The following is a 23416-nucleotide window of genomic DNA, read 5'->3' on the forward strand; positions in this document are numbered from 1 at the left end:
CACTTGGCAGCCACCCCTCGGAGCCCAAGCTCTGCCTCCCCAGCTCTTCCTCCCTTTCCAGCCCCTGCCAGCTTCCTCTTACCGGCTCCCCCTTGTCTCCAGTCAGGCCTGTGAGGCCTCGCTCTCCTTGAAGGCCCTTGGAGAGAAAAATCATAAGAAACTGCAGGAGCGGGCTGTCCCCACCCAGCCCCTGACTCCTTCCCCCTGCCCCACTGCCTTCTGTTCCCACTCCAGGCAAATGTGGAGGCCAAAGTGGCTCTCTAGTGTCCCTAGCAAGGTGACCCGTAAGGGTGTGCTCCAGCAGGATGAGTGGTAGAGGTGTGAACCCCCACATATGAGTGCCTTTCAGGAGGATACTCTGCAAGACAGGTAACTGTAGAGATATGCCCTCCAGTGGGGGTGACTCTGGGAGGGTACCTCTCAGGTGCCCGTCACTGGTATGCCCTGCCATGGTAACTGACTGGGGTACACCTTTAGGAAGCTGACAGATCAGATGTGTGCTCATTCTGAGGGGCAACCATCAGGAGAGGTACCCCGGATAGATGCTGCCACCAAAGTGTATCACATCATCAGACACCCAACACTTACCTGTCCAAGTCCCCCACCCCAAGCCAAAGATCACTTTCTTGGAGGGAGGCAGGGGAGAGACACAGGAAGGCTGCCTCCAGAGCAGTCCCTGTCACTTTGTAGGGTGAGAGGGCATGTCACTTTCCACGAGAGCTACAGCCCCCACCCCTAAATCCTTACCCCGGCCTTTGCGGGTGCCGCGCCATTACGGGCATCTTTTGTGCCCCCTTCTCCCTCATCCCCTCAAGAGACGGCACCCAAACCTTTCCACGACACAAGACAGATGGCTAGACGGACAGATGGCCCCTTCACCCAAGCAAGCAGAAACAGACAAGGCCCGGCCACAGATGAGGAGGTGGGGACAGATGGAACTGTGACGAGGAGGGGCCCTGCTCCCTGAGCCTCCATCACCAGGCCTGGGAGGAGAGGAGCCAGGCCCCAGGAACACGCAACCTGACAAACAGGAGGTTAGTTTCCGTGACCCAGGAGGGAGCAACAGTGAGGCTGGGGGTGATGTAAACACACCTGTGACGATCACGAAGGCAGAGCAATTAACGACACCTGGCAGAAGGAGCCGGCCAAGGTGCCGGGCACAGAGGGGCAGGGCCGCACGACACCCAGAAACCCAACTGGCTGGTATCACATGCCCCACCTTGGAGCAGACTGGGACTGGAGCCAAGGAAGAGGAAGGGAAGAGGAGGCAGCTGAGAGTTTCCTCTAGGACGATGGAAAAGGTGCAGGAAGGGCTGCCTTTAAATCCCTGGGTGCCTCTGGACAGCCCTGCCAAGCAGCAGGGCAGCAAACCTGTGCCAGCCTGCAATGTGAAGCCCTAAAGCTTTGGCATCTCTGCTGGGCTCTGAGCCAGGTGCCTGGCAGGGTCCCAAGAACTACTTTCAGCAAATCTTCAGGCAACACCGAAGGTGGTGAGAAGCAGGAGGCAGAGTGAGAAGGCAGGAATGGAGGAGCCCCCTAGAGGCACCAGCTTAAGAGGGAGGTTCACAAGCTCAGGAGGACTTGCGGGAGTGCTGCAGGATGGTGGGAGAAATGGAGAAGGAAGACAGAACGTGGTAAGAGAGAGAAGAGGAGAGAAAGAACGCAGGAGAGGAGGGAGAGGAGAAAATGAAAAGGAGTCAGAGACTGGGAGGATGTCCAAGCTGCTGTGACCTCAGAGAACCCGTGTCGTTAGCTACCGTGCCTGAAGGGGGACAACAAACACGGAGGACGGAGGTGAAGGCACGACAGGAGGGAGACAAGCAAAAGCCACAGAGACCTGGCTGATGAGGGGAGGGGAGGTCGAGCAGTGCTAGGTTCTTACAGGCAATCCGGGGGAGCCAACAGCACCAGGAAAACCTGGGGGGCCCTGGTGGGAGAAACAGGCAGGTCACATCTCGTAGGCACAGTAACCCTGGACAGCCTGGAGGGCACAGTCTGGGGCTTGGGGGTCATGGGGAGAGGAGGTCATGGGAGTATTTTCAAGGCAACTGGAAAAGAGACTCCTTGAAAGTCTTGGCTCAAAAGACAACTGTTCCTCCCTTGGCTCCGGGAAGAAGGGCTCCTCCGTTGACAGAGATGCGGAACGGCTCCAGAGTCAGAGTGCTTCCTGAGTCTTCCGGAGTCTAACTGAAGACCCGGTTGCCGCAGAAGCCCGTTTCTTTCAGCCTTGCCCACCATGCCTGCCACCCAACCTCCAACTGTCCCCCGAGTGGGGGCTCCCTGGCTCTAAGACAGCTCCCACCAGCCATTTTCTTCTCCAAAGAAAGCATTTTCAGTTCTTTCAATCTTTCCTAGTCACTTCTATTTTCCTGCCATGTCGACATCACAGAGGACTCCAGAATAGATGCCCTGGTCTGGTTTTTGTAGATTTACCCTAGAGATGGCCCTACAGAGCAATGGAGGACAGCTCCATCTAAGCCCCGAGCCCTTGTGGGGACTGGCATCACAGGGGCATGGAGAGGTCTGGCCGGCATGCCGCGTGCTTCCTGGGCTGGGAGGCTGGGAGCCTGAAGCCTAGGCCCCCTGCTGAGGGCAGCCTGGGGCCACTGTGGAAAGTGCAGCAGGGGGTGGGGACAGGGAAGCAAAGATGTGCCTCTGAGGACCTCCCCTAAGCAGGACCATAGGCAGTGGGCAGAGCAGGGTGGTTCCAGGGCATTTGGTGGTAGGAGAGCACAGTTCCTGCAGATGCTCTGTGGAGGGACAGGGAGGGCAGTGGAAGTTCCCTCCTCCTGCCTTGCCCAGCCTTTTGGGGACAAGGCCGTGTCTGAGCGTAACGACCCCTTTGAGAGCCTCTCAAGCAGGCCAGGGCACCACAGATACTTACAATAGGGCCTGGAGGACCCGGGGAGCCCCTCATGCCAGGCGGACCCTGCAAAGGAAGCCAAGGGAAATGGATGAAGAGGACCAGGCCCCATAGAGCCCCCGGGGTTCCAGCAGCTTTCCTCCCAGCTTGCCAGGGCCAAGGTCAACAGAGGGCAGCTGTTGTCCAAGCAGAACAATCTTTCATTTGGCTCATTCAATCATCCTACAAACATTTATTGAGCAACTATTATGTACCAGGCATTAGTCCAGGGGCTAGGATCACAGCATAAACAAAATAAATAAAAACCCTTGCCTCAAAGCAGTTACATTCTAGGGGAGACATGGACACTAACAAATAGAATAGGAGCTGGCACGTAGTGGTGTTGAGTTGACACCTGTGGAATGTTCCTGAATGAAGTAAATAGGCAGGATGCTGGAGGGTGATTAGTATGATGCAGGCCAAGGGGACTGGAGGCTCTGGGGTTGGTGTGGTGTTCCATTTTAAAGAGGGTGGTCAGGGGAAGTCTGAGAAGGAGACACTTGAGCAGAGCTGAAGGAGTGCAGGAATGAGCCCCGAAGAGTGTTGCAGGCAGAGGACACAGCTGGGCACTGGGAAGGAAGAATGTGTCCTACCCTGGGTCCTGTGTATCCCAGAGGAGCCATGTGCCAGGAGAGCAGATGAGCCCAGAGTGGTAAAGGGCATCAGTCACGTGAGGCCTCAGAGGCCCCCAGAAGGTCTCAAAGGCAGACGGGCCCCAGCCCCTTTAAGGATGAAGCCTCATCCCTAGTCTTACCTCTTCTCCTCTCTGGCCTGGCAATCCCGGAGGACCAGGCAGGCCTGGGCTCCCAATGCATCCGGGATCTCCCTCGTTGTTGTCGCCCTGGAAAAGGATGGAGATGGTGACAGTGGGCAATCAGGGCCTCTTTCTGTGGGGCATGGGGCATGGTCAGGGGAGATAAGGTGAGGCACTCACCCGTGCCTCCTCGGCTCTTGGACGCTCCAGCGACAAAAAGCACTGCAAGGGACAATGAGAGGCACTCTGTCTGATGAGGCAGCCAGGGAGCCCTCCCACACGGGGCGGCCTCAAGCCCAGTCCCTACCTGGGCGCAGTTGTCGAGGCCTGGCACACCAGGGATGCCCTGGTCTCCCTTCTCTCCCTTCTCCACGAGGTATGCTGGGTGGGCCCTCTGCCCCTGGACACAGTCCCCGCAGATACTCTGATCAGGGAGTGGGGAGAGGAGTGGGGTCTGGGTCAGAGAAGGCCAGGATGGGCCAACTGGGGAGCCCACCTGAGAACCCAGAGCCGGGGCTCCCTGCCCCGCAGTCTTCCTTCTTCCCACACTCCCTCTCTCCCCAACCACATCCCTACGGCAGCTTTGCTCCATCCTCGGGGGACCCACTCCCATCAATTGGCTTTGAGTTTCCTCCAGGAAGAAGCTCTGGTAGAGCTAAGCCAAAGCCACTTTCCAGACAGGCGTGTGGGCGGAGGCGAGGGGCCCGCAGAGGGACCATCTGTCCCGGCTGTTCCTGCAACCTGCACCCACTGCGAGGACAAGCCACGAGGAGCGAGGCTGGAAAGGCTGGCTCCGAATGCCAGCTTCTCTGCCCAAGAGAGCAAAGGAACAGCTGCAGGAGGAGCCAGGCCCTTCCCAGGAGCCCCTGGGACAGATCTCGGATTGCTCACAGGCTCCTGGCTCAGATTGCGCCACCAGAATTGTCTTTCCCACAGGAAGGGGTTTAACCTTCTTTAGGTCACAGACCCCTCTGAGAGTTTGATGGAAGCTGTGGGTCCTTTTCCCAGAAAAATCAAACCCACTAGTGAAAACCAGTCTGTAGTTTCTGAGGACTCAGGAGCCTGGAGCCTGTCTGTGGCCAGTGTGGCGTCCACAGACGCCCAGGCAGGAGCCCCTGCTCACTTTCACTGCTCACCACCAAGCCCAGTGATCATGGCTGGCATTTACTCAGCACCCATGACGCTGGGCACTATACATAATAAGCCCTGCACATGATCACATCCCATCGTGACGGTGCAGTGAGGCAGGGAATCTATAAGCAGTGTGGAGATGGGAAAGCCAGCACTCAAGACAGGCGGCGTGACTTGTCTGAGGAAAGTGGGAGTCTGGATTGGCGTGGGCCCGTCCTAGGCCACAGTCAGCACTCTCTCCCCAGGCTTCCTGGACTGTGGGTGCAGGTGGTGCTGGGGCTGGGTCAGCATGCCCCGGGGTGCCATCTGACCCCTTCTCCACACTATGCACAGTTTCTATTTGGGATCCTCTGAAGAGCACCTGATGACGATGCCAGCAGATGAAATGTTACAGGAGAAATGTCAAATCCTGGATTTGGAGTCACACGATCACTGCCCAGTCATTGACAGAAGCAGAGGGGAGAAGAGCTTGGGGTTTTGTTGCCACAACCCCACTGTAATCCAACATGTAACTATTCCCTAGAGATTACCCAGACCTCCTCTGGCTGCTTCTGGAGAAATCTGCCGTTCAGAGCAGGGGAGGGATAGAGAGTCCCCACGCTCTGCCCTGACCAAGGCCCATCAGGGTCACCGGATGTCCAGGGCACTGACTAGCCAGTGTCAGAAGAGGGTGGCCAGGATGAGGGGGGCTCTGGAGGCCAACACATGGGAAGGACTCCTGAGGATGCTGAGTCAGAGGAGAGAAAGTCCAGGAACATAAGGGCCTCCTTCAAAAACCTGAAGGCAACCTGGGGAATTACTGTGCTCTCGTTTCTAGAGGTGACTAAGCAAAGATGGGCTATGCAACCCTTGATTCCAATCGGAACTTCTGCTCAGTTTGGGAAGCCGGACCAGGCCCCAGCCCTCTGGTAGGGTATTAAGGCTGTGTACAGGCCCTGGCACAGGCCGACCCTCTGACCAGGTCCGAAGTCCCCTTTCTTGGACTATCAGAAGGGCTTCTCAAATCCATCTCCTCCCTGGATTCCTTCTGGATTGACTAGAGAACGGCTGAAGCTTTCTTCCAGGCCACACCCAATCTCACAGCCCCCTACCACTGCACTTTCCCCCGCTCTGCTTTGCTTTGGAAGCTGCTGGGCTCTGCCGTGGTGTGACCCGGGTGCTACGGGGTCTCATTGCCAGCTGCTGCGGGCAGGCTTCAGGGCTGGGTTCTGCCGACAGCATCTGCCATGTGGGCACCTTCACAGGATTCCTTTAAGCACTCATTCAGCAAATGTTGCCTGGGGGCCTGTTACAAGCCAGGCATCAGCTAGGCCCTCATAGACAGATGCTTGGAACGCGTATTCCCTGCAAACTGCTGCTCTCTCTGCGAGGTGCCACACAGCTGAGCACTTACTGAGAGAATCCCCTTAGGAGACACCCCCGCCAGCTCACACTTCTCTCCTGGGTACCCTCTTACCTTAAGGAGGTGCTGTTCAATTGGTAAGGATCCCTGCAAGAGACAGATGTGTGGGCTCAAGCAGGTGAGGGGAAGGGACATGGAGACTTATGGGATCAGGTAGAGCCTTGGCACATGCCATGCACCTTCCAGCCTCAGAAGGGGGAGAGAAGAGGGACCCCCACTGCAGCTACCGGGCCAGCTTCATAGCTTGAGCAGCCCTGGGAGGGGCAGGGAAGGGGCATGGACAGGGAGTCCTGGCTGGTACCCACCAGTTCCGCAGTGAGCCCAGGCTGTCCTGGCAAACCGTTGTTTCCAGGCACTCCCTATAGCCAAGAAGAGACACGAGTGAGTGGGCTCCATCTCTCTAGCCTGCTGGTCAGCCTGTTTCCTTCTCATCACCCCGCCTCCTCTTCCCCTTGTCCTGCAGAGCTGAGAGCCCTGGTTGGCACAAGGCTGACATCTATTCTTGGCTCAAAAGCCTCTCGACCCTCTTTATAGGGAAAGCCAAGGAGGCCCAGAAGAGTGACCCCCCAAACCAGTCCAACAGCGAGTGTTTTCCCCACACACCAGAGGAAGGTCAGAAATTGAGTAGAGGGTCTTCCATGGAACTACTGTTTATTTCTGTGCTAAGTCATTTTTCTATATTTTCTCTTTCTCTTTCTTTTTCCTTTCTTTTTTCTTTTTTCTTTTTTTTTTTTAGAGACGGGGTCTCACTCTGTCACCCAGGCTGGAGTGCAATGGCATAATTATAGCTCACTTAGCCTCGAACTCAGCTCAAGCGATTCTCCCACCTCAGCCTCCTGAGTAGCTGGGACTAGAGGCGCTCACCACCACGCTCGGCTAATTCTTTTGTATTTATTGTAGAGACCAGGTCTCACTGGTAGGCTGGTCTCAAACTTCTGGGCTTAAGTGATCCTCCCACCTCGGCCTCTCAAAATGTTGGAATTATAGGCATGAGCCACCACACCCAGCCTACTTTCTCATTTAATCATCACAGTTATCTTGTTGAACTAGGTACTGTTATCTCCATCTTAAAAATAGCACAAAAAATCCAGAGGAGGCCGGGTGCGGCGGCTCACACCTGCAATCCTAGCACTTTGGGAGGCTGAGGCGGGCGGATCACCTGAGGCCAGGAGTTCAAGACTAGCCTGGCCAACATGGCGAAACTCTGTCTCTACTAAAAATACAAAAATTAGCAGGGCTTGGTGGTGTGTACCTGTGGTCCCAGATACACGGGAGGCTGAGGCAGGAGAATCACTTGAACCTGGGAGATGGAGGTTGCAGTGAGCCAAGATCATACCACTAAACTTTAGTCTGGGCAATCTCAAAAAGAAAAAAGAGAACCCAGAGTAAGTACTTGCCAGAGGTCACAAGTTGAGCAAGGCACAGAGCTGAGGTCCAGAGCGAGGATCACTGGCTTCTAATCCCTCTCTTAACCACGATTCCAGCATCAGTCCTCAACAGACATCCCCAGAACATTCACGGACACAGCAAGGGTGGGTGCTTGCCAGTCAGATTCATCTAGATACAAAATTCTGACTACCTGTGTAACTTTTGGCAATTTATTTGGGGGAAGAAATTCTATGCCTCAGTTTCCTTATCTGTAAAACAGGGATAGTTTATGGTGAGGCTTCAAGGAGACAATGGCTGCAAGGATGGTTACGTTAGATGCATGTCATCCGGACACTGTTCCCCTTGCAGATTCCTGAGGCACATTTGCATATTAAACACTCCATGGAGGCAGGGAGTATGTTCCATTTTGAATCCCCAGTGCCCGACATGGAGGAGGTGCGCATTAAGTACGTGTTGAGTGAATGCACTGCTGCTCAGCCTGCTCCTCCCTGCACAGGATTTCCTTGGCGCACTCTGAGATATGGCCTCCCTTCAAGTCCCAGCTCCCAGCAATGGAACATATCACCAGCCCCCGAGCAATTTCCAGGCAGACTCTACCAAGCCTGGGTCAGACCTGGAGCCAGCCACTATCCAGCTCTGCTGGCATCTCCGTGCACCATCAGGGCTTAGAGCAGTGCCTGGCACAGGGAAAATGCCTTGAACATGTGAACTATTTTTATTTATTTATTTATTTATTTATTTTGAGATGTCTCACTCTGTCTCCCAGGCTGGAGTGCAGTGGTGCAATCTCAGCTCATCGAAACCTCCACTTCCTGGGTTCAAGTAATTCTCCTGCCTCAGCCTCCCAAGTAGCTGGGATTACAGGCATGTGCCACAAAACCTGGTTAATTCTTTTTGTATTTTTAGTAGAGATGGGGTTTTGCCATGTTGGCCAGGCTGGTCTCGAACTCCTGACCTCAAATGATCCGCCGACCTCGGCCTCCCAAAGTGCTGGGATTACAGGCATGAGCCACCATGACGGCCCAAACATGTTGATTATTATGCCCTAAATCATTATTCATCCCCTGCTCCCCTCTCCATGGCCAGTGTGTTAGTTCAGGCCTGATGTTTTGTAATTGTTTACCCAACCTCCCAGAACTAAATGTTCTACCTGCTGTCCTACTGTGGAAGCGAAGTGCAGCCAGAATTGAAACCTAGGCTCAATGACCTACTAGTTGCCTCAGGCAACTTTCGTGACCTCAGTGCCTCAGCTTCCTCCTCTGTGAAATGGATTGAGATGAAATGAGATAACTAAGCACTGGGACTATATGGCCTTGGATGAGCAAGTGCTGTACATCCCTGAGCCTGTGTCTATACTTCAATAAAGGAGCTGCTCGGCCCTTCTGGATCCCACCTGGCATGGGGCAGGTGCCTGTCAGCAGCAGCCTCGGCTTGGTCTCACGCGCTGGCACTAGGCGAGGACTCTGGTGCCTGGGACCAGACTCAGCAGTCACTCTTTTCTGCCTCATTCCCCAGCATGTCTTGGCAGGGTTCACGCTACATCAGCTCTCACTTATTAATGGGTCACTTTGAAATGACTCTTATGCTTCCCCAAGGAAACTGCAAGCCCTCTGCAGACAGAATCCTGCTTCCTGGCAGTGTGGCAGGAAGCCCCAGACACTCGGCAAATGTGTGGCTGCAAATATGTGGCCTGGGCTCTAGTTCAGCACTTCCAATGGGGTAGAGAGAATTGGGATCCTGGCAGAGACTCCCATCAGCAACAGTGGCTCACTAGAGCAGACTCCCAGCCCACGGTGGCAGGGGAGGTGTGCCAAGGTAGCGGGAGCGGGGAGGGAAGATACGAAATGTATCAAATCATTGGGGCAAGGAGTAGCAGCTTGTAAAAAGCTTCCCTGTGATGCTGCCCTGCTTCTTCAGGTGAGAATCACTCTCTTAGGAGCTGGGAGCCAGACACACAGACGGTGGTGTCTATGCCACCTAGAACCTCTGGAAAACATGGCTTGGTATGCAAACCACTGGGAACTGTCCTGAAAGGCATCAGAAGAAGGCAAAAGGACCTTGCATGGGGAAGCCCCAGTCCAGCATTGTCAATTCCTAATTGGGTGGCCTTAGACAAGATACTTCGTCTCTCAGAGCCTCAGCTTGTCCAGCTGTGACTTAGGAATAATAACACTGCCTTCCTGTTGGGGCTTTTTATGTAAGGCTCAAATGAATGAAAGAATGGATGTAAAATAGTAATAGTACTCGTCATCATAATAATGATAGCTAATGCCTTCTAAGCATTTGTCATATAAATAATATATAATAGTCATGGGCACAATTCTATACACTTCACATGCATTAACTTGTTTAATACTCACAAAAGCCCTATGAGTTAGGTGCACTTAGCAGAAGAGGGCAGTGAGACACAGAGAGGTTAAGGAACTTGCCTACCATCACACAGCTAGCACAAGGCAGAGCCGGGATTCAAGTTCAGGCTGCCTGGCTCTGGAATGTACCCTTTATTCACAGCGTCACACAGATCTTGGCTCCTAATGCTCTCCCCTCACTATCTCTGGCTTCCTTGCAATTCCCCAAACACATCAGGCACATTCCCACCTCTGGGCCTTTGCACTGGCTGCTTTCTCTGCCACAAAGCCTCTCCCTCACAGCTTCTCTCCTCATCTCCTTTCAGTTTTGATTCAAACGTTACCTTCTTTTCAGTACATTTTGCAAATACTTCTCCTGCCCTCGTCCCATTTTCTAGCCTCACTCCCTTCTTTACCTTTCTCCTTCGTACATATCACTTTCTAACACACTATATTTTATTTATTTATCTTGCTTATTGTCTGTCTTTCCTACTGAATATAAGCTCCAAGAGGGCAGGGGCTTTTATTTTTAGCCACTACTGTATTCACAGCACTTAAAACAGTGCTGGAAAAATAGCAAATGTGCAAAAACACGTGTTGCATGAATGAGTGTTGAATGCTGCTCCAAAACAGTGGGCCGGGCTCTGTACCAGGGTAAGGGATTTTTATCTGACCCAGATTGTGGATTCCTGACAGCTGATGCAACAGGGCATTCCTTGAAACCGTGCTGGGAGTGCAGAGCCTGGCCGAGAGGCTCAGTGGGCCCTCCTTGCCACCCTGGTAGGCAGCTGAATAGAGGAATGAGAAATGGCATGTCTGTGTTTTTGGGGTGGGGGAGAAGCGTCCTTGGGGTCCAGCCTGGAGCAGCCACCCTGACCGCATGAGCTCTGCCACCCAAACTCCTCCTTCTCTTCTCCCCCTTTACCTGCAGCCCGGGCACTCCAGGGGGGCCTGGTGGTCCAGGAATACCTGGTGGACCCTGAGGGAGAGAGGGAAGAGTCAGAGCCAGCAAAGAGCTCTGCCCCATGGCTGAGAGCAGCTGTTTAGGGTGGACAAGCCGTGGGGTGCTGGCGGACAAGAGGAGACAAGCGACACACCTGCGGGCCCGGCTGCCAGGAGCTGCCCATCCAAAGTCCCGGAGCACCCTGGGTGGGAGTGGGGGTCGCAAAAGAAGGGGAGAGGTTATAGGCAACGTCTACACCAAGCGCGGGGCTGCGTGGAGAGGCGGATGGCTGGGGTGTGCGGCCCTGCGGAGCCCTTGCACCCTGGGCACCAGACGAGGCTGAAGCTGCTCCTCTCCCCCGGGCTGGGGGAAGGCTCTCACAGTGCCACTTACCGGCATGCCAGAGAAGACGAGGTCTCCTCGAGAGGGGCAGGAGCACTCCCCTGGCTCACCCTGAAAAGATAAGAGCCTTTGTGAGACATGGACGAAGACAAAGGGCCTCTTGAAATGGACATCCGAGAGGCATGGGGCTCTAGAGATGGAGAGGCCAGGGTTTCAATCCAGGATCGGCCTCTTATGATGTTGCCCTTGGGCAACCTGTTCAACCTCTCTGCACCTCAGCCTCCTCGCCTGTAAAATGGGAACAGTCATTACAGGCGCACGGAGTCTCAGGAAGACAAAATGGATTCGTGTATACAGGGGTCCTGTCGCATGGAGATTATTCAGCAAACCATGGTCCTGCTGTTACAGTCATCAGTTATAACCTTGTCTGCTGCCATGCAGGTAATCTCGTCTTCAGTACAACTGCAGCCCCGCTCCCCTGGCTTCCATGCCCTTCTCTCAGGGGCCCCTCACCTCTCTGCCCTCTTACCACTAGCCCTTCCCAGCTCACTTCCTGCCCCATCCTCTGACTCAGCCCCCATTTGAAAATGCAGCTGCCCTCCTAAGGGGGCCTTGGAGTTTTCCAGTCTCCCATAATCCTGGTTGAGTCTCAGGCCAGCAACCAGGTGAAGTTAGGGATATGTGGAGCCCCTGAAACCAGGGAGCTGGGGGTAGGAAGGAGCCCAGGATGCCTCCTCCACCCCCATCCTCCAGTCCAAGGCAGCTTCATGTGCACAGGCTCCCCTGATTTGTGGTGGGAAGGCTGGAGGGGCTGCTAACCCCCCAGCGTATGGGTCACAGGCCCTTGGAACTCACCTTCTCTCCTCGTGGTCCCTTTTCACCCTGCAGGGAAGAAACACAGAAAGGTGAGCAGATATGGGTGCCGAGGCAGGGCCAGCCATGGCTTCCTGCTGTCCCGAGACACTGTACTCACTGGTGTCCCTCTGGGTCCCGTCTGTCCTTGCTGCCCATCACGGCCCTGAAGGGAGAGAGCCCAGAGTCAGAGGGTGAGACTGGGCAGCGGCCAGCCATCTGGCCTGCTGCAGAAAGAGGCTGTAGGACAAACAGAAGCAGCGCCAGGCTCCTCTGGCACCCAGGGCCCAGGGCCCACGTTCCAGAGGAGCAGACTGAGGTGCCGAACAAGGAAGAAGACTGGCATTTCCTGAGCACATCTGGGTGCCAGCCACCGGGCCAAGCACCCGTCAGGGAACATTGAATGGAATCCCCTCTCCCAGTCCAGCAGGACAGTATTGTTCTGGTTTTCAGGTGAGGAAACTGAGCCTGAAAGAAACTTCATGATAGACCCAGCAGCCAGCTGCAGCCAGGCGTGTGTAGCCTGAAGTCTCTGCTCTCTCCTCTCTCTCTTTAGTGCTTGATACACTTTCTCCCTATCACAAAAGTTGTGTCTGTTGACCTAACTGGGAGAACGGGATTTCAGCCCCTTTTTTATCCACAAAAAACTGGAGACTTTGAGAAGCTGTCACTTGCCTAAGGTCACACCCCTAGCAAGTGTGCGGCTGAGGACGGGAAGCCTGCTGGATGGAATTCAGCATGAGGAGAGGTCTGGAACATTCTCCTGGAAAGGCAAGCAGCTTGGACAACGGCATGGAGTCTGCTCAGGCCAGGAGGGGCCAGCCTGGCCACACAGGGCGTTCCCATAGCTCCTTCATGTGGGCTCCTCCACCTTCACACTTGGGACTTGAAGCTCCCTGAGGACCTGGCCCATGTCTTTCATTCTGCCCTGGGGCTCCCTGGGACAGGCAGGAATCCTGGCTGTCCAGCTCTGCGGGGCAATAGAGACTGGCTGTGTGGACTTGGGCGAGTCCCCGCCCGCTTTGGACGTTGGTGCACTCTCCTATCAGTGAATCCCAAACTGGAACTAGAATTTCTCCAGGGATCCGCAAAGATAGAAGAGGATACAGTTCACTGGGCTATTTTTAACATTAACAAAAGCCCAAGACAAATTACGCATTTGCCCACCACCTGGCATGGAACAGACTGGCTGAAAGGTAGCATGCCTTTGATTTAGGCTGCAATTAGATTATCTGGTAAAATTCTAGCAGGTTCATGTGGAGTAGAAGCTGACGACTACACAGGTCTTTGATGACTAAAAATGAGAAAATGCACTTATGATGACTTAATCCGTGCAACTTGTTCAATAGACACGTCTTTTAAAACATGGGAGCCACTGGGGGAATAGTACAAAGGGAAGGTCTTTCCAATTACACTGGAAGTAGTTGCTGGTCTGGATCTGTGCTGTCTGATACTGGAGTCCATAGCCACATGGGGCTATTTAAATTTAAATTAATTAAAATTAAATGTCACTTAAAACTGAGTTCCTCAGTCACACTAGCTGCATTTCAGGTGCGCTCAACAGCCGCCTGTGGTTGTGCCGAACACAGCGTTTCCATCCTCATAGACAGTTGTACTGGGCAGCACCGGTTCACATGTCCCTAATGACTAGGGATGGGCTTTGAGTCAGACAGGCCTAGGTTGAAGTCCGTGGCTCTGCCTCCTCACCCTCTGACCTTCAATTTCCTGATCTATGAAGTGAGTTCCCTTACAGGGCTGATGTGAGGATGACATGAATTTCTGTGTTTAGAGCTTAGCACAGGACCTCAGCATGATCACTGCTCAAAAAATGGTGGTGAACATTATTGTATTATTCAAGCATTCCCTTAAAGGAGTGAGGTCTTCCTTGTCTGAGGCTGGGCTGAGGCCTCTCTCCTCCCATGCCCTGTGCTGCTGGGATGGGCAGGGTCAGCTCCATGCCCTCTTCCCAGCAGAAACATCCTTCGTTCCAGCAACACCACCAGAATGGAGCACAGAGAAGACTTACCGGAGGCCCAGAGACACTGGCCCCAGGAGGTCCCACGGGTCCGGTGGCTCCTTTCACCCCTGGAGATCCCTGTGTAAGAGAGGGTACAAAGGTTGCAGGGGCAGAATTGGAAGCCAGCTACAACCCAGCAGGTAAGACACATCCCGACAGGTCTTAGGCAGCCCTCTGATAGGCAGCACTTGGCCCCTGTGTCCCCTGTGCCTGCTGCTGGGACACTCTGGAATACTGCAGGCCCAATGCCCATGGAGGCAGAGGCTCACCTGGGCACCCTTCTCTCCAGTGGGGCCAGGTGGTCCCCGAGGTCCCGGAAGTCCCTGCAGATGGAAGCACAGTTAGTTAACCCATATCCTAGAATGGCCCTCTCGCCTGCTATCCTCCTCCAGGACTCAGGCAGACGTACCTGAATGCCAGGCAAACCCGGGGCTCCAGGCTCCCCCTGCAAGTCAGAAAGGGCAGACTAGCACACAGCAGCCACAGCCAACCTGTTCCTCTGGCCCTGCCACACCGGCAGACCTGGTCTGGGTGGGGCATCTACCAGCCCAAATTCAGAAGAGCTCCCCAAGGAGACCCTGAGGGTCAGAGAGGCTGGGGTCAAAGGCAAGTCCCTGACAGAAGCAACAGCAGGCCAGGGTTATGGCCTGACTCCTGGTCCCAGAACTAAGTCCTGTGCATCTGGGGGCAGGCAGAGCCCTGCAGTTTGGGAGTGGATGGAATTAGGTAGTTGGCTAATAGAAGTGTTGAGGGGACAGGCAAAGGCAAGGCTAGAGACTCACCTGGGGTCCCTGGACTCCCCTTCCTGGAGGCCCTGGCTCTCCCTGAAGAGGCAGAAGGACAGTCCCTGGCTCGAGGTTCCCCAGTCACCCTTCACCCTTCTCCCCAGCCCCTTCTCCCCTAGCTTCTCCCTGCCCTGCACCCTGCCTCCATTTCCCACTCCAGGCCCACTGCCCCCATGGATCGGTCTATCCCACCCCTTGCCCTCACATAGCTGCAGCCCAGGACCCCAAGACTCACACATACCTGCATGCCCTTCAGACCTGGGGGCCCTTGTACTCCTGGTAGACCGGGTTGGCCCTAAAAGGCACAAGGTGGCCCATGGAGTCCCTGCAGGGGAAAGGGGGACAGGAGGGAGAGGAGGCAAAGCCCAGGCAGGGAAGGGCCAGAGGGCAGGCAACTCACGGGTTTACCAGGTCGGCCCATGCCTTCGGGACCCGGTTCTCCTTTGGGGCCGGGCTGCCCAGGCCGTCCTGCCACATCTGTCACTGTCCCCTGCAGGCTGGGGCAGGCAGTGCAGCCATCACCCTGGTCAAAGATGGGTACAGCCTGGAGCCCATGAGCCAGCGCTGGCACCCAGGCCAGGATACCCTGCACCCCTCTGAACACTCTGCCCCTTGAATGCTCCCACCTCAGCCTGGGAAATCAAAACAGGCCCCTGACACTCCTAGCAGAGGAGAAGCCCTGAGGAGCCTCCACTCAGTGACTCTGACAGCCGTTAAGGCCCCAGCTGGCCCTGCAGTCCTTCCCTCACTGGTGCGCCACCTGATTTTTTTATGCAGCAAACTCCCCTGACCCCAACCACCCCACCTGACTAACCTTTTCTCCTTTTGGCCCCGCAGGGCCCCGAACTCCAGGCTCTCCTGACAGTCCTGGCCGCCCTGTGGTTCCCGGCGTTCCAGGGTCTCCGGGATTCCCAGCATCACCCTGTAAGGAGCGGAGTTCAAGGAAGGCAAGGCCGGCCCAGCCGGGGGCAAGTTGCCCCCGGGACCAGCAGGCACTCACGGTCCTTTGCTGGGGCTGAGGGTTCAGGGCTAGGGAAGGAGGAAAAGGAGGCAAGGAGGGGATCTGAGAGGATGCTGTGCCCACCCCCATGCCCACAGAGGCCCTCTCACCTTCTGCCCCTTCAGTCCACGCTCTCCAGCCTTGCCCTGAGGAGAAAGAATTTCCAGCACCCGCTCACTCATACCAGCCACCCTGAAGTGCCTGGCACCACATCAGTTCGGGGCATACAACAGTAAATAAACAAAACCAAATCTCTGCTTTCGTGCCAGTGAAACATTATTGCCCAGGGTCAGAGGAGAGATTTGTGCCAGACTCCTTGCCTGGGTGACATGGGCAAATTAGCTCATCTATCTCTGTACCTCAGTTTCTTCAGCTGTCAAATGGGGATGATAAAAATAGTATAGGCTTCTGCCCTATAGGGATCCTGTGAGGTTAGACAAGCGAATATGTCATGTGCAGCAGTGCCTGGCACATAGCGTCCACTGTGGCAGTGCTGGCCGTTACTATGAAAGCAGTAACAGTGATAATAACCACAGTGGTAACTGCCATTTCCCCAGTGCCCATGGTGTGCTGCTAAGCACTTCACACACGTCATTACTAGGCTTTACTCTGTGCAAGAAACAGAGGTGGAGAGAAGTGACTTGCTCAAGTCAAAGACTTAGTAAGAGGCAAAGCTAAGATTGGAACCCAGGTCTCTCTGGTCCTAGGATGACGCTCTTTCTGCCCACTCTGCCATACTCTGTCCCAGGATAAAGGGCAGAGACCTGTGAGGGCAGCTCCTTCTGGAGACAGAGGCTCTGACCCCGCCACACCCTCCCCACTACCCCCAACTGCCCAGGGAGTCAAGAGACTCAGGCAGGACCCCTCCCCTGTCCTAAGCCCCACCTGCATCCCCCTCCAGAGGCCCCTGCCTATATCCCACCTCACCTGTTTTCCTGGCAAGCCAAAGCCTGGAGGCCCAGGTTCCCCCTTCTCTCCGGATGGGCCAGGCAAGGCCACCACACGGACATCCCCATCCTGAAGGTTGGACAGGGCTGGACACGGCTCACAAGGCTCCCCCTGCCAGGCAAGGACATTGGGTTAGGGGGTCCTCCAGGCCCTAGTGCACTTGAGCCAGGTTTGGAATCTAGGGCTGGGGAATGTCACTGGGTCTGACACTGCACCTCTGCTGGGTGAGGGGTTATCTCAGGAAAGATGAAGGGAGAACAGGAAAGAAACAAAGGTAGAGCTGAGTGATCAGGGGTCTCGTGCCTTGCCAAGGAGTCAGACTCTGCCTAACAGACAGCAAGGAGCCCCAGAGGGTTTGAAGTCGAGCAAGACGAGTGTCTGTCTAGGAAGCTTACCCAGGCTGCAGCACGGAGAATGTCCCCAGACTCACCTTCGCCCCTTTGATGCCTACTGGTCCCACTGGTCCTGGTGGCCCCTGCATGTTAAGATGCTCCAGGTAATGCCCAGCAGCTGCTGGGGCCATGCCTGTCAGCCCCTCCCACCTTGTCCTCTCCCAAGCTGTTGCCATCCCAAACATACTCACTGGACTGCCAGCTGGCCCTGCCTCCCCGAAGTTACCCTGAGAGAAAGCACAAAAGCCATGATTGAAGAGGGGATGCAGTCTAGGTGCCAGAGCAATTGCAAACCCAAAACTATAAAAGCAGCCCCTTTGGATATCCAGACTACCCTCTCATGTCCAGAGAGGAAGAGGGCTTTCTCCAAGGTCCCCAAGGGAGTCTGTGACCAGCCAGGGGCTAGAAGCCCTATTTCTGCTCCCAGCCTCACCTCATGGAATCCAGTCCACCCTCAGCCCTGGCTCAGAACACAAAAATCATGAATGCATTTTTCCAACAGCCTTTCATTGGACACCTTTATACACAGAGCACTGGGCTGAGGCAGTGGGTAGACAGCAGTGAGCAGCACAAACAGTAATGCCTGTTGAGCTTGCACATGCAGAACTTTCTAAATCATTTTAAACAATGGTGAGTACTATGAAGGAAATCAACAAGGTGATGAGACAGAGTAAGTGGAGGTGGTCAGAGAGGTGTTAACCCTGATTATTACCAGAAGAATGAGAATAAGGTCATCCAATGAAAGAATAGGGGGAGGGTAGAAAGGAAAAACATTCTAGATGTTTCTAGTGGGAACCACAAGTACAAAATCTGACAGGTGGGAGTAGTCCAGACATATTCCATAATGGAAAGAAGGTTCACATGGCTGAAGCACGGTAAACCAGAAGAGAAGGGGAAGAAGTGGATGAATGTGGGAAGGATGGGGGCTGGGGCATCCCGGGTCCTGTGAGGCACAGCAGAGCTATGGTAGAAAGCAAGTCACAGAGGGACTGTAAGGAGGGAAATACTGATTCTTCTACAAAGCCACATTAAACTACTGGATGAAGGCCGGGCACGATGGCTCACACCTGTAATCCCAGCACTTTGGGAGGCCAAGGAGGGTAGATCACTGGAGGTCAGGAGTTTGAGACCAGCCTGGCCAACATGGCAAAACCCCATCTCTGCGAAAACTACAAAAATTAGCTGAGTGTGGTGGTGCACGGCTGTAATCCCAGCAAATCGGGAGGCTGAGGCAGGAGAATCGCTTGAACCTGGGAGACGAAGGTTGCAGTGAGCAGAGATCATGCCACTGCACTCCAGCCTGGGCAACAGAGTGAGACTCCGTCTCAAAAAAAAACTACCAGATGAAAACTGGACTGCTGCAGGGCTGCAGTGGCCACGGGCAGGCCAGAGGAGGTTCCACCATACAGGAGAGAGGCCATGGTAACGCAGATTACCATGACAGTGGTGGGCATGGAGAGAAGTGGAGGAGTGAGAGAACCCTCATGGGCAGAACTGTCAGGGCTCGCTGGGGGGCTAGAGGCAGGAGGGGACAGTGTCAGGAGTGGAGGACCTGAGGACGACCGTAAGGCTGGGCTTTGAGGGGCTGGCTGTGAGCTGATGACTGAGATGGAGAAGCTGGGAAGAGGCGGCAGGCGGGGTGGGGGTGCAAAGGCCCCACATGCGATGTGACACGTGGGCTTCCCCTGTTAGGGTTGAGTCTGCACACATACTTCAGTGTTTCTCACACTTGAACATTCGTACACCCACAGAACCCCTCATTTGGGTAACACTGCATTAGAAGTTCAAGCCTGCCGTTTGTCTCCAATGCAATCATAAATAGATACGTTAACACAGGCACTGAAATTGACCCAGTGGCATAATGAAGATTACAGTCTCTGGAGCTAGGCTTCCTGGGCTCAATCCCAGCTCTGCATCCAATCACCTGTGTAACTTTGGGCAATTTACTTGGCCTTTCTGTGCCTCCGTTTCCTCATCTGTGAAACGGGAATAAGGGAGCACCTACCCCATAAAAACTGGGAGGACAAAACAAGTGAACACACTTACAAGATTTGGAATAGTGCCCGGCACATAATAAGCAATAAAGAAGTGTTACATATTGTCAGTATTATAAAGTAATCTTTGTTTTTTTTTTTTGTTGTTTTGTTTTGTTTTTGTTGTTTTTTTTTTGGGGGGGAGGGGGGACGGAGTCTCGCTCTGTCACCCAGACTGGAGTGCAGAGGCGCAATCTCGGCTCACTGCAAGCTCCGCCTCCTGGGTTCACGCCACTCTCCTGCCACAGCCTCCCGAGTAGCTGGGACCACTGGCGCCCGCCAGCACACCCGGCTAATTTTTTGTATTTTTAGTAGAGACGGGGTTTCACCGTGTCAGCCAGGGTGGTCTCGATCTTCTGACTTCGTGATCCTCCCGCCTCGGCCTCCCATATAAAGTAACCTTGAATGTGCTTAATAGTTTTAGAATATCATCACACCTACACTAAGGAATTCTCTTACAGAACATGAGGGCTCTCAGAAATACATTCTTTGACTCCAGTCTGCAAAGCACCAGTAAATTAATTTTACTGTGAATTTACCGTCTGAATCTCTTGTTTATATTACCCTTATTCCCCGCCCGCGCCGCTCCTCCCCTGCCTCCCTGCCTAGAAACCCCAGTGTCCCTGACATCTAACCCAGGTCTCACCTTCTCTCCTTTCAGCCCTGGCAACCCAGCTTTCCCCTGAAAAACAACCAAGACAGAGTCTCAACATCTCCCCACTCCCACCTCTCCAAGGCTCCCTGGGTCCCAGTGTCCAACCGGAAAGAGAAACATAAAGAAACATAACCGGAAAGAAAATTGTGTCCTTCAGGTAGCTGGACAGTTTCTTCAGTTAGACAACTGAAGCCAGAGGTGCTAAGAGGAAGTTCCAGGGCAAGGAGCCTGGGGCAGCACAGGGACGGAGGGAGGGACGAGGAGACAGGCCTGGGACACCTGCCTCTTCCGCTCCCTCCTGATCCCTGCCCTGAGACTTGGGATCTGAAAAGCCAAGGAGATCACCAGTATGGCAAGGATGGGCTGAACTGGGCTGGACTGGGAGAAAGTAGTCACTCACCGGAAGGCCAGGCAGACCAAAGCCAGGGGAGCCCACATCTCCACTGGCCCCTGTGGAGGATGCAAGATGCTGGGCCCCTACAACCGAGCTGCAGGACAAGCAGGACTCCCCCTGTGTAAAGAAGAGGAAGGATCAGAAATACTCCCAGGTAGGCAGAGGAGAGCAACCAGGAGAGCGGGGTTCCCTCACCTTCTCTCCTTTGATGCCTTGGATGCCAGGGTCTCCCTGCAGGGAAAAAAAAAGGTTTGTGGGCTGAGACAGGGCACGATGGGGCACCCCCAAACTCCCTGGCAATATGCGAGGACATCAATGTCACACACGCAAACCATCCAAACACCTAGGGGTCCCATGGGGTTCAAGGCCAGCACCCCAGAGGCAGGGTTCATCAACCCACATAACAAGCAGGAGCATGGCGGGGGAGGGAATGAGGCCAGGTTAAGTTACCCCAGTGGAAAGTTCCCGCACGTACCCTGTCGCCTTTTGGTCCGACAGTTTTCGGGTGGTCCTGAAAGAAGGGGTCTGTGAGAGAGGGGGCTCACCCAGTCCTGCTCACTCCTTTCCTCCACCCCCAAAACACACCCAATCCTAGGACACAGCCTCACTCACAATAAGGGTGGGCTCCCTCCCAGCTTGCCCAAGAGGCATCCTAGAGTCTCCTGGAAACCCCTGGGAGGTTGCCATGGAGACCTGAGGTGACACTCTAGCCCAGCCCTGAGCTCTGTGGTTCAGACCCCTTAATACCATAAGAGCCTAGACGCTCTGCCCATAATCTCTCAGTAGCCACGAGAAGTACACAGTCCCTCTGCCCAACTCCTCTCTATGATCATGCCCCCAGGTTTCTTTGTGTGCTGGGGGAGGTCCCTCAGTGGTCACCCTGGGCACTCACCCTGGCTGATACAGGATCACCAGGCTCCCCTTTGGGCCCTGGCTTTCCCGGGAGTCCGACAAAGCTCTGGAACCCTTCAGGCAGTGTTGGGCACACTTCACAGGGGTCACCCTAGCAGAACGGAAAGGCAATAAGTGGACAGGGTGGGGCTGAGACCCCGGGGAAGGCAAGGGGCCTCTTGCACATACCAGCCTTAGACGTTGGGTCTGCCAGAGCCCCACCCCCAACATCAAAGTGGACAGCAGGAATGCCGCTGGGGCTTCCTGTTCAACTGACTCATTCATTCACCACAAGATTCCAGGGCGGCACAGATCTACATCCTCGCTGTAAGCCTTGAAACATGACTGTGTCCCACTGACAGACATGGAAACTTGGGCTAAGAGACAAGCTAATTGACTCAGACCTTTCATAACCATGTGTGTGGTGGAGGCAGGGTTTGAACCCAGCTCACCCCCAAGCCAGGTTCTTTATGTACTCATTGCACATGGACATCAGAGGAAGAAAGGGTGGGGGTCCCCTGAGGAAGGTCCAGCACCCCTAGGCATAGGGCCCTTGATGGTCACTGTCGTTTGCAGAGAGGGGGGTCCCATTCCCACCCCGATCTGGACAGCCAGGCCTGGGACTCACCTTCTCTCCCTTCACACCTGGTTTCCCCTGTTAGAAAAGAGGCAATGGGCATCAGTGCCAGGGCAGAGGGCTGGTGTGCCAACTGAGGGCTGGAGGACCTAGCCCCTCCCTCCAGAGGCCTTGGAAGAGCAACCCTCCCCCACTGGATTGAAGTCACTCACAGGTTTCCCACCAGGGCCTTCCTTTCCTGGGATCCCAGAGCTGCCCTGTGGTCAGAAGAAAGGATAAGGGGGTTGCCTCCTGGCCAATGCGACCTCGGTGCATTCCCCTTTCCCCACCCGTGCCCCTCTGTGATGGCAGAACATTCTTTGCCAAATCTCCCCATCGCCATTTGTCCCATTTGGTCGGTTCCTGTTGCCTGCCCTCCATGTCTAACCCACGTCATTTCAAAGGAAGAGAGAAAATGAGGCCTCTGTGTGCCCCTTCACTGTGCACAGGTTAGGAGGTCATCCGCGCGACCCCAAGGAAACCCCAGCATCACACACAGAAATTTCCAGAGCTTTCTGCACATCCAGGCACAAGGCCCTAAAATGAGCTTGGGCCCTCCAGCAAAGTCCACTTTGGTCTTTACAACACTTAGACCTGCCTATCCCTATACCTGGAACACAGGCTAAGGTTTCAACCTCAATGAGCACCGGGATGGGGACAGGACACTCCCCGCCAAGGGGCCTGGCCAAGCCGAGCCCAGCCTCCTCCTCCAAAGGCCCGGCCTCCTCCCTGGGACTTGTTTCCCCTGTGGGAAGCTGCCCCGGCCCCTTCTCCTGTCTCTTCCTGTCAAGCATGGAGCTCCCCATGTGACTGCACTCCCATCTATGCTTACCTTGTCTCCCTTAGGGCCTGGTGGGCCACCTGGATCCCCCTGAGGGCAGAAACAGAGTCAAGTGGAAGTTTCCAGGGACCTCTCACCACAGCGAGATCTTCTACCCTCACCCTCTCCTCCAGCCAGGACTCCTGGGACAGAGCCTTATCTTCCCCGCTTCCTTCCCTGGCCAGAGTGGGAGAGGGGTCTCTAAGAAAAACACAGCAGCAGGAGAAGCAAGGAGGTACTCACCGGGGTCCCAGGCAGTCCTATCCCAGGGGGTCCAGGGAGGCCAGGGGGTCCGGGCTCTCCTGCCAGCCCCTCAGGCCCAACAAAGCCAGGGTCTCCCTGGCACAGACATAAGGTGGGCATCAGAGACCTGCTACCCCAGCCCTGCCACCCCATCTCCACCCCACAAACATCCACAACTCACCTTCTGCCCTTTGGGCCCAATGACACAGATCTCTCCTGGCCGGCCCTGTCGGGGGATAAGGGGGAGGGTGTACAAACAGCCCTGAGGCCTGGCTATCATGCACGCTAATCATGTGAGATTACGGGATCAGGCTGTCATTAGTTTTTGGGCTATGAGTGTTAGTAGTACTGTGTTTAGTGAGTATTATGTTTCAGTGCACCCACTGGGAGAGGTGAATGCCCACCTGTCCCACCCTCCCCACCCCTCCCCCAAACCAGAGCCCACCCTGGTGCCCCGAGGTCAGCACATTGTCAACCTTAGGGTGTTAGAGGTTCGGGGCTCTGAGGCTGGGAGTAAGGAGGCCTGGGCTCAGGTCCTTTTCTGTCCCTGCTTATGCCT

General features: G+C 54.9%; 1 protein-coding gene across 2 annotated transcripts in view; it reads right to left on the bottom strand.

Annotated features, from left to right (window-relative positions):
• Positions 1–23416, bottom strand: part of COL16A1 (collagen type XVI alpha 1 chain) — a 51894-nt gene that overhangs the window by 16215 nt on the left and 12263 nt on the right. The window contains exons 18-51 of one of the 2 annotated variants that reach the window (XM_025353934.1): positions 23039–23083; positions 22858–22953; positions 22627–22665; positions 21968–22012; positions 21807–21833; positions 21180–21290; positions 20763–20798; positions 20483–20518; positions 20294–20404; positions 19885–19920; positions 17397–17432; positions 17244–17288; positions 16793–16924; positions 15976–16011; positions 15680–15787; positions 15266–15388; positions 15107–15160; positions 14863–14904; positions 14490–14525; positions 14350–14403; positions 14090–14158; positions 12185–12229; positions 12067–12093; positions 11263–11322; positions 11024–11071; positions 10852–10905; positions 6495–6548; positions 6244–6276; positions 3964–4080; positions 3837–3878; positions 3657–3743; positions 2885–2929; positions 1883–1927; positions 83–136 (exon numbers count right to left, since the gene is read on the bottom strand). In XM_025353934.1, coding sequence (XP_025209719.1) covers positions 83–136; positions 1883–1927; positions 2885–2929; positions 3657–3743; positions 3837–3878; positions 3964–4080; positions 6244–6276; positions 6495–6548; positions 10852–10905; positions 11024–11071; positions 11263–11322; positions 12067–12093; positions 12185–12229; positions 14090–14158; positions 14350–14403; positions 14490–14525; positions 14863–14904; positions 15107–15160; positions 15266–15388; positions 15680–15787; positions 15976–16011; positions 16793–16924; positions 17244–17288; positions 17397–17432; positions 19885–19920; positions 20294–20404; positions 20483–20518; positions 20763–20798; positions 21180–21290; positions 21807–21833; positions 21968–22012; positions 22627–22665; positions 22858–22953; positions 23039–23083 — 2028 coding nt within the window. The remainder of the gene's footprint in view (positions 1–82; positions 137–1882; positions 1928–2884; positions 2930–3656; positions 3744–3836; positions 3879–3963; positions 4081–6243; positions 6277–6494; positions 6549–10851; positions 10906–11023; positions 11072–11262; positions 11323–12066; positions 12094–12184; positions 12230–14089; positions 14159–14349; positions 14404–14489; positions 14526–14862; positions 14905–15106; positions 15161–15265; positions 15389–15679; positions 15788–15975; positions 16012–16792; positions 16925–17243; positions 17289–17396; positions 17433–19884; positions 19921–20293; positions 20405–20482; positions 20519–20762; positions 20799–21179; positions 21291–21806; positions 21834–21967; positions 22013–22626; positions 22666–22857; positions 22954–23038; positions 23084–23416) is intronic. The other variant, XM_025353942.1, reaches the window with a different exon arrangement.

Source organism: Theropithecus gelada, chromosome 1, assembly GCF_003255815.1.
Source record: "Theropithecus gelada isolate Dixy chromosome 1, Tgel_1.0, whole genome shotgun sequence".
NCBI classification, from domain to species: Eukaryota; Metazoa; Chordata; class Mammalia; order Primates; family Cercopithecidae; genus Theropithecus; species Theropithecus gelada.